This window comes from Maniola hyperantus, chromosome 10, assembly GCF_902806685.2.
Source record: "Maniola hyperantus chromosome 10, iAphHyp1.2, whole genome shotgun sequence".
In the NCBI taxonomy this organism is placed as follows: Eukaryota; Metazoa; Arthropoda; class Insecta; order Lepidoptera; family Nymphalidae; genus Maniola; species Maniola hyperantus.
The window spans coordinates 10,787,018-10,797,087 of NC_048545.1; the positions used below are offsets into that span (position 1 = coordinate 10,787,018).

The 10,070-nt window shown below is 36.9% G+C and overlaps 1 protein-coding gene across 2 annotated transcripts; it reads left to right on the plus strand.

The window, feature by feature from the left end:
• The first annotated feature begins 490 nt into the window (after positions 1-490).
• Positions 491-6,481, plus strand: LOC138402935 (keratin-associated protein 10-3-like). Of its 2 annotated transcripts, none has more exons than XM_069501514.1 (8): positions 491-590; positions 1,465-1,659; positions 2,696-2,836; positions 3,648-3,845; positions 4,066-4,257; positions 5,369-5,563; positions 5,696-5,887; positions 6,326-6,481. In XM_069501514.1, the coding sequence occupies exons 1-8, from the start codon at positions 524-526 to the stop codon at positions 6,331-6,333; spliced, it is 1,188 nt and encodes a 395-aa protein (XP_069357615.1). In that variant the 5' UTR covers positions 491-523; the 3' UTR covers positions 6,334-6,481. The 2 variants fall into 2 exon arrangements, with proteins under 2 accessions (XP_069357615.1, XP_069357617.1); XM_069501516.1 differs by having other exon boundaries at positions 5,699-5,887.
• The last annotated feature ends 3,589 nt before the right edge of the window (positions 6,482-10,070 follow it).

Here is a 10,070-nt window from a genome sequence, read left to right on the forward strand (position 1 = left end):
CATTTTATGATTTTCGGAAAAAATATTTTTTTCTACTAATCTTTCATTTATCTACCATTCCATTCCATTCCATTCCATTTTCTTAACAGGTTATTGCCAACAATTTTTTTTCGTGCTTTACTATTACTGCAAATAACCTACAGATTACCCTACTCTGATGATTACCATCAGAGTAGGGTAATCTGTAGGTTTTTTGCACACGCATAAAATATCACTGGGCTATGAAGCAGTTGGCCAAATCTGCTCCAAAACAGCATCAGCTTATTAGAACCCAAGGGAAAAGATAATAATTAGGTGACGCAAAATTATTTTACGTGGACCAACTAACCCAAGGACCAAGATAGTAATTAGGTGACGCAAAACCTTACGCGGGCGAATCCGAGGGCTAAAGCGAGCGGTGTCGGCATATTTTTTTCAATACGGAATCATAACAGTTTAAAGCGAATAATATTTACTTACTGAGGCAGATTAAATGTATATAAGGAAACAATATTAATCAGTAGACAAAGATTCAGAAGTGACGATGCTAGTGTTTTTGGTTTTATTAGCCTTTATGGCGGAGAGTTTATGTCAAGATGTAATAATTGAGAGTAAGTAGATATACACAGTCAATAATAATTATTCACCACTTTTTGCTAATTTAAGACTTTTTGCTACTGAAATATTATTATGTTAATGTAATGAGATATACCTATAGGTATAATATGATTTATGAAACACGCTATAGCGTGTTATAAAGTGTATAAAGTACCTATTTATTATTATTATTATTTTAATAGACTAAGCAGCTTTCGCTAATGCGTCTATATCAGAAGTGCTTCGAGTCTTCCAAATGTTTGTCCAATCTATTCTTGAACTGGTTAACAGAACTTGATATAACCACATCCTTAGGCAATTTATTCCATATGTGAACAACTCTGTTGGTCAGAAAGTGTTTTAATGGTTTGACGATGGCAATTGATATTGTAGCTTCATATCATGGAGAATCAAATAGTTAGTGCCATAGATTCTTTCGTTGTCTCTACTACTTGACAAACGTTGAAACGGTCCTTTGAGTTCACAAAAGTTTTTACGAGACCAGCTGTTAAGTTCTCATATCTCCCACGGGCTACGAGGCTCATTCTTTTTTGTTAGGTAGGTACATCTACACATCGGTCCTAACCTCAGCTTGGATGTTACGAATATTAGCTAGCACCTAAATCCTGGTATACGTATTTCTTCGTTTTTAAAAGAATCTCCAAAAACCTACCACTTTTAATCAATATTAATTGAGAAAATGAATTTTATTAAAAAAAATAGAGCTTTGTAAAAATCCTGTAGGATTTTTTTTAATTAACGTAGATGAAGTTGCAGGTATCTAGTTCTTTGTTTTTGTAAGGACCGATTTTACTGTTATTACGCCCAATTTATTCCTTGATTAAACGTCACTCGACCTTGGTGAAAATCTTTTGTTACTTTTTCAAGATCCGAGATTTCGTCCCTGCCGTGAAAACGAAGTATATATGAGATGCCGAACAATATGTCAACCGCAATTTTGCAACATATCCTACACAACTATCACGTGTCCTGAATTCCAAAGGTGCGAGCCTGGATGTGACTGTATCAAGGACTATCTCCGGGATGATTACGGAATCTGTGTCCCGGCTGAGAAATGTCCTCGTAAGTTGCTAACACTCTGTTTAGGTGTTTAATAGGAAAAGCTGACTGACTGACTGACTGACTGGCTGACTGACTGACTGACTGACTGACTGACTGACTGACTGACCGACTGACCGACTGACTGACTGACTGACTGACTGACTGACTGCCTGCCTGACTGACTGACTGACTGACTGACTGACTGACTGACTGACTGACTGACTGACTGACTGACTCTTACTGACTGACTGATCTACCAACGCACAGCTCATACTACTGGATGGATCGGGCTGAAACTTGGCATGCACATCACACAGACGTCCGATAAGAAAGGATTTTTGGAAATTCAATCCCAAAAATGTGTGTAGTTCACGCGGATGAAGTGGCGGGAATAAGCTAGTTTTGCTATATAGACGCCAGGTTTGTTTTACTTAGTTATTTAGTTTTTCAAGGTAAACTCAATCTAAAATGAAAACGTGCTTATTTTTAATACATAGGTAGGTTCGAACCGGTTATTGTGCTGCATTATCACTACCCGTATTATAAATGCGAAAGTGTGTTTGTTTCCACCACTTCACACTGTGTAGGGTTATTTCCGTTGTCTATGATTTGAACAAACCTCTCAGAACGAGGAGGATCAGACTGGTGATGTAACGAATATTCGCATTCGCGGATATTCTCATATTTTTGCATATTCGCATTCGCAAAATTATTGCGAATGTTCTGCGAATATTACACCAAGCCATATAGAAAAATGGCACCAAATTAAAAAAAAAACTGAATATTCGCATTCGCATTCGCGATTGTTGGGCAGCAGATATTCGCATTCGCATCTGCGAATGTCCAAAATATGACATTCATTAAATCACTAGTTCAGACCATAGTCTACCAGCGTGGACGTACACATGGCCAGCGTGGTAGACTATGGCCAAAACCCTTCTCACTCTGAGAGGAGACCCGTGCTCTGTAGTGAGCCGGCGATGGGTTGATCATGATGATTCATAAATCATAATGATATGTATTTATGTACTTTTGAGTTTTTTTTGCGCATCATTAGCTAAAACTCAATGTGGAGAAAACCAGATGCCATCGGACTGTGCAGACGATTATTCTGATGTTCCGACAATCCAAGTATGCCGGTCAGGATGCAGGTGTATCAAAGGATATTCTAGAGACTCTTACAATCGCTGTGTACCAAGTAAGTGTTACAACTAAAAGTCACTACACTATAAACTTTAATACATGTTTACATAATAGTATTTTTTTTTCACTATTTTATTTTATTTTTATTTTTCACGGCGAACCGGCGAACTTCGTTAACAGTTTTTAGATTTTTCTCTCCGTAAGAACCATCCTCGTACTTCAAGGAGTATTATAAAAAAAGAATTAGCGAAATCGGTTCAGCGGTTCTCGAGATTTGCGATGAGCAACACATTTAGTGATTTATTTCTATATTATAGAGATGTACCGAAATTGTAGTTACATATTATGTACTCGTAGTAGCTCGTAGCCCTCGTAGCTTTAGTTTTAGGTTCGCGTAAAAATTATCACCACTATAATATCTAACAAATCCAACAACCGACATTCAAAAAGTGCAAGTTATTACTTACCTATTTTGAATAAATTATTTGATTTGATTTTATTTGATTTAAATATAAATTGAATATTATGTTATATGTTATGATTATTATAATATAATATATATATATTATATAAAAGGAAAAGGTGACTGACTGACTGACTGACTGAATGACTGACTGACTGACTGACTGATCTATCAACGCACAGCTCAAATTGCAGCAAAAACTACTGGACGGATCGAGCTGAAATTTGGCATGCAGATAGCTATTATGACGTAGGCATCCGCAAAGAAAGGATTTTTGAAAATTCAACTCCTAAGGGGGTGAAATAGGGTTTTGAAATTTTGTAGTCCACGCGGACGAAGTCGCGAGCATAAGCTAGTATATATTATGTTATTTCATTATAATATGTTATGATTTCTGTTCTAGCTCCACCGTTTGATCTCCTTTGTCGTGAAAACGAGGAACCCTCCACTTGCAGGCAATCCTGTCCCCCACAAACTTGCGCTTGGGACCCTACCAAATACGCTTGCAGACCTGGTCCATGTCAACCTGGCTGCAATTGTAAGAAAGGCTACTTGAGAGACGTAAAAGGAAACTGTATACCCCAGGAAAAGTGCCCACCAAGTATGTACTTACCTGCATTTCATTCATAACACATGTCTATGTTATGAGTCCAGTTCTTCGGCAAAGATCTTCCTTTACCTTCAAGTTATCCTGGTTTATTTCTACTTATTAATTATGCATTAATTAATTTAAGCTATACCTACCTACTTACGTTGATGTCAGTAAGTCAGCTTGTCCTTTTAATATTGTCACCAATAAAAATAAAATATTTTGTTTTCAGTAGAATGTACGGGGAAATACGAATTTTTAAATCCATGCCCCTCAGCGTGCTTTGGCGACGCGTGCGGTGAATTAGACGAGGAAACAGCCACGTGCAACACACTTGTTGCAGTAGAATGTCGACCGCGCTGCATGTGCCAAAAAGGCTACCAAAGAGATGGATCGGGCAACTGCATACCTAAAGCAGAATGTCGTAAGTTGGATTACATTTTTTCACCAACTATGGGAGGGTTAAAATAAGATATATTAATAGCAAATGTAAGAAATTGTATATATAATATATTATTGGAATAAAATGTTACATAAATATCAGTCTGAATAGAATAAGTTAAAAAACGTAAGGCTATAGCTTAAAAATCATGATCACAGTACAAAAAAAGAACCTGTTTCATGACAATCTAAAAAGAAAAAGGTAAAAAAAAATGCCGTGTTAAGCTGTACAAAGTCTCCGATAACCATGTCGGAGGATTGCCAGCGAAACATATAAATATAAAAAAACTATGGGAGGGTACCTAAATTGTTTAAAACCTGTTTTCCGTGTGTGGGTTCATCGGTTCCCTCATAATTGCCTAACTACTCATTTGATTTTGGCTTTGCTTTAACAGTCTATTTGTTGTATAGTTGTTATCACTATTATCATTGTGAATGCAAAAGTGTGTTTGTTGTTGGTTTGTACTTCAATCACGGCACAATGCAGCACCGGATCGACGTGATTTTTTGAATGGCTATAGTTTAAAACCTGGAGAGTGATACAGGCTACATTTTATCCTGGAAAATCAAAGAATTCCTGCAAGATTCTTAAAATACTAGAAACCTAAATCCACGCAGATGAAGTCGCGGGCAGTTTGGTACAGAAATAGCTTGTATCCTGGAGACGGGCATAGGATGCTTGTTACACCAGAAAATAAAGAATTTCCGCGGGATTTAAAACGAACTAAATCTATGCGGATGAAATCGCGGGCATCATCTAGTATTTATAATTTTATGAAAATAACTAACTTAAGACTATGGAGTTTTTCGTAAGCTTCCGTCTTAAACCCGAATGTTAAATGATATAAACTCAAACTGAATATACATAACATGTAACTCAAACTGATATACATAACATATTAAGAGCCTCAATAGCTCAACCGGTATAGGAGTGGACTGAAAACCGAAAGGTCGACGGTTCAAACCCCGCCCGTTGCACAATTGTCGTACCTACTCCTAGCACAAGCCTGATGGTTAATTTGAGAGGAAAGGGGAATATTAGTCATTTAACATGGCTAATATTCTTTAAAAAAAATTACGATTTCTGGTTCTAGCTCCAGCGCATGTTGAGTGTGGTGAAAACGAGGAATTCTCCACTTGCAGGCAAACCTGTCCCCCACAAACTTGCGATTGGGACCCTACTACAACTGCTTGTAAACCTGGCCCATGTCAACCTGGATGCAATTGTAAGGAAGGCTACTTGAGAGACGTAAACGGAAACTGTATACCCAAGGAAAAGTGCCCACCAAGTATGTACCGGCATTTTATCTATAGCACATACAAAATCTCATATTAATCCGTTTAAGCTGTGCGTTGATGTCAGTAAGTCAGTTTGTCCTTTTAATATTGTCACCAATAAAAATAAAATATTTTGTTTTCAGTAGAATGTACGGGGAAATACGAATTTTTAAATCCATGCCCCTCAGCGTGCTTCGGCGACGCGTGCGGTGAATTAGACGAGGAAACAGCCACGTGCAACACACTTGTTGCAGTAGAATGTCGTCCGCGCTGCATGTGCCAAAGAGGCTACCAAAGAGATGGATCGGGCAACTGCATACCTAAAGCAGAATGTCGTAAGTTGGATTGCATTTTTTACCAAACCGCGGGAGGGCATAGTGCTTAGAATTGACGTGTGCTTGTCAGCTGCTCGATTGCGGTAGAATGACAGCTACAATGTCACGATCGCAATCACCTCTGATTGATTGACCCTCGCTCACTATTGGTCACAATGCATTGTTGCTACAAGAATCGCTCAAATTCAGCTAATCACAACAGTTGAGATTATAATGATGATTAATGCAGGTTTTACGAAAGCGACCTAGGTACTGTTTATCGGTTCCCTCATAATTGCCTAACTACTTCTTCATCCGATTTTGATAAATAGGGATTTTCCTTTGCATTAAGTCTCATATATAAATGTAAATGTATAAATGACGCCAAGTTGACCCAAAATGTATACAATTTACTATTTTACTCATAATTATGTAATAATTATGTCCTATGTTTTACAGCTGTTTAATCTTCATCAAGAAATGAAATGGAATCAACACTATGATGATAAAATAAAATGAAATAACAGAGCAGCCATTTGGACTAAAAATTAAAAATAGGGTTTTTATGATATTCGAAAACATAATATTGATTATACCAATCAAATAAAAGTGAAGTTTGTATGAGAATAAATTTAGATTAGAATAGATCTATATACAAAAATGATTATAATTATTGGAAAATGTGTATTAGTTAATTGTGAAAGTAATTAAAACGTTTGAAAAAATATACTTACCTATGTGTTATTATTATTGAAAACTTTACAATAAAACTTAAAGGCCCTACCTATCTAATTAATATTATTATACAAATCCTGCCCGCGTGGAATGGTGTCCAAGAATACTGGCTACAATTCCGCGTTGGATTGCCAGGCTGATCCGTTACGCAAAAAAAGAGCCAGTCCTTCTGTCACCAGATTAGGCTATTAATGTGTTTATTGTTACAAATATGTATCATGATCAAACCATCACCACTACTGAGCACGGGTCTCTTCACGGGTCTGTTAAGCTAGTCAAGTGCGGATTTGCAGACTTCGCACACCTTCGAGAACATGGAGAATTCTCAAGCATGCAGAACTCTCAGGTATGCCGGTTTCCTAACGAGGTTTTCCTTTACCTTTAAAGAAAGTGACATTTAATTGTTTAAAACGCACATAACAGTGTGCTCAGGATATCGGACTCCCGACCTCCCGAATCTCCTATTCGGACATATCATCCACTAGGCTATCGCCAGCTAAATCGCGTGGTGTGGGATTTCTGAACTTAAAAAATATAATTTGCCATCCCACCGCGTTTCATCAGGTCTTGTTTGCCTAATTGGGACAAGAACTTCCATAATACCACATTAAAAGTTAGGATACTGTGGTAAATGATAATACCAGGCCGCGAGCGTGACCCGAGCAATATTGCTAACTTATGCTAACCATACTTTTCAAATGGTAGGCAGAACTCAACCCACGGCTTTTCTAATCAATAAAATGACCTCCCTGGCGCTGGGCGCACTGGTAAGCGCTGTGGTCTTATTAGTGGGAGATCCCGGATTCGGTGCCTGGCAGAGGTTTGGAATTTTATAATTTCTAAATTTCTGGGCTGGTCTGGTAGGAGTAAGAAACCAAAAGGGGTATGAGTTTAATAAAAACTGCCACACCTCTTCCAGTTTAGCCCATCTTAGGAACATCTTTCACTGCATCACTTACCGTAGCACACGAGTTAATATAGACACTCATGTGGCCGTAGCATACCTTCGCAGTTGTCAGTACATTCAATGCATTACAAAATCTGCTCTCCCTACACTGCTCTGAACTACGTTGACTGTGTGTATTATATCCACTGACTGAGTAATTACTAATCGCGTTGCACCCGTCATTTGATTTGCCAGTCAATCGTATTCACTGTTAACATACTGTTAATGTTCGAGCCGGGCACTGTAAGAACGTACCTACTCGTCAAAATAACATTGGTTCTTTTCAATGTCACCCGTAAAAATTGTGAAATAAAAAATATTCAAAAAAAAAACCGACTTCAATAAACACAAACACTAAAAAGTAAAAAATAATTTAATTTATTACCCAATATATTATGTATACAAGAGTTATTGTAGTTCTATAGTATTTTTTTTTGGAACCGGTGAAGTAGGTATGTCCTACAAAACAAAAAAAGAATCATCAAAATCGGTTCATAACTGACGGAGTAATCGCGTAACTAACATTAAAAAAAACATACAGTCGAATTGAGAACCTCCTTTTTTGAAGTCGGTTAAAAAGGGTTTTACACAAAATTATCTTGTTAGTAACAGAATTTTTCGGATCCAACATGAAGCTGAAAAGTGGAATTAAATCCGCGCCTTTTGAATGGAAAAGCGAGGGCTTAGCACAAATTCTGGCAAAACAAATTTCGATTTACAAAATAAGTCACCTGGAAAATAAATGTAGATACTTAGAGGTGCTTAGAGTACGCGACAGGTTGAGATGGTAATCGGGGTGAGGATACTCCGCACACGCGCACAGCCCCTTGCGCTAACCAGGTGCGTAATAGCGCGGGTGACGTGCGGGTGTGCGTGGCGTCCCCCCACCTCATACCCCGATTGCCATCTCAACCTGTCGCGTACTTAATATTATGACGCACAAAATGTAAATTACATACCTACTTTAAATTTACTTATTTAAATCAACATAATATTGTATTTGTCATTTTTTAAACAAGAACTTACTATTATTTAGCACAACAATACTTATTTGAACAGCTTGTGATATTTTTTTGAAATTGTTGTTTAATTAATGCCATCACTATTTACATAAGTGTTTATGTTTAATTGTATGAATATTATTTATTATCTTTGCAATAAAAGTACGTAAGCAGTATTGGTAGGTACCGAAGTAGGTACCTAGTATATAACTATTGTTTGTCAAACGTTGGTATAACTTCGATCATTAAAAGTAGGTAGGTTATAATATATAAGTAAGGGTATATAATACAATAATATAATATAATATAATATAATATAATATAATATAATATAATATAATATAATATAATATAATATAATATAATATAATATAATATAATATAATATAATATAATATAATATAATATAATATAATATAATATAATATAATATAATATAATATAGGTACACGACAGTTCGAGGTGGCAATCGGGGAGGGAACTCCCCGCACACCCACACAGCCCCCGCGCTAACCCACTGCGGGCGAGCGCGAGTGACGTGTGGGTGTGCGGGCCGTCCCCCGCCTCAATCCCCGATTGCCATCTCGACCTGTCACGGACTACACATAGGTAACTCCGAAAAGTTAGAGGTGCGTGCCCTGATCTCCCGGATATAGGAAGCCGACGTCTAGCCACTATGCTATCACAGCTTATAGGTATTAGCAAAGACAGTAAACGAGCAAAACAGCACCATTTTTATCACGTTTACGCACGTGTATGTGACACTTCAAGTTATTTTATCAGCTTGTGTTATTCATTACATAAATACAAAGTGTCTGCTATACCATCTTTATTGACAAAAGTGTTAGTGATTAATAGTACCAATGAAAAACATTTTTCTTCACGGTTAAATACCTTTTACGTAAGCAAAATCAGTAGGTAGAGATATACACGGTGAAATTTTAGTGGTTGTTTTCCCGCGGCAGAACGATTTGGCCTCAGTAGTACTATCGAAATTTTGAGTTAAATTTCAAAAATACAAATGTTTTTGTTTAGAAATAATTAAAAAAATCGACAATTCGAAAGTGTGAGAAACAATAGTAACTCCCTAGACGTAACGTGAATAGTAAGTAGGGTACATCCACTCGAACCGCGCTGTCAATAAAGTGAAAAAGTTTAGAGCAAAATAAGCTCTCGCGCGTAGTGATACGGCATAAACTAGCCTGCACGCACGCGGCATCACTATTGGTTCGAGGTCTCATTCGATTTTTGTTTTTCTCGATTGTAAATTTGACATTTTTGACTCTAATAATTTTTTATATTTATAAATCGATTGTAATACCACCACAAAATCATTTTGCTTCGGGGAAACAACCATTAATATATCAGCGTGTATGTACCTATATTACATTAATTACTTATTTTAAATATTTTTTTAAAGCGTTTACTTACAGTTCTGCAATTTTTATATGCATTAAAATTTATTTTCAGATTCCTTTAAGTGTAGGGAAAAATTTCAAAAATACTTAGTGTAGGTATCTCT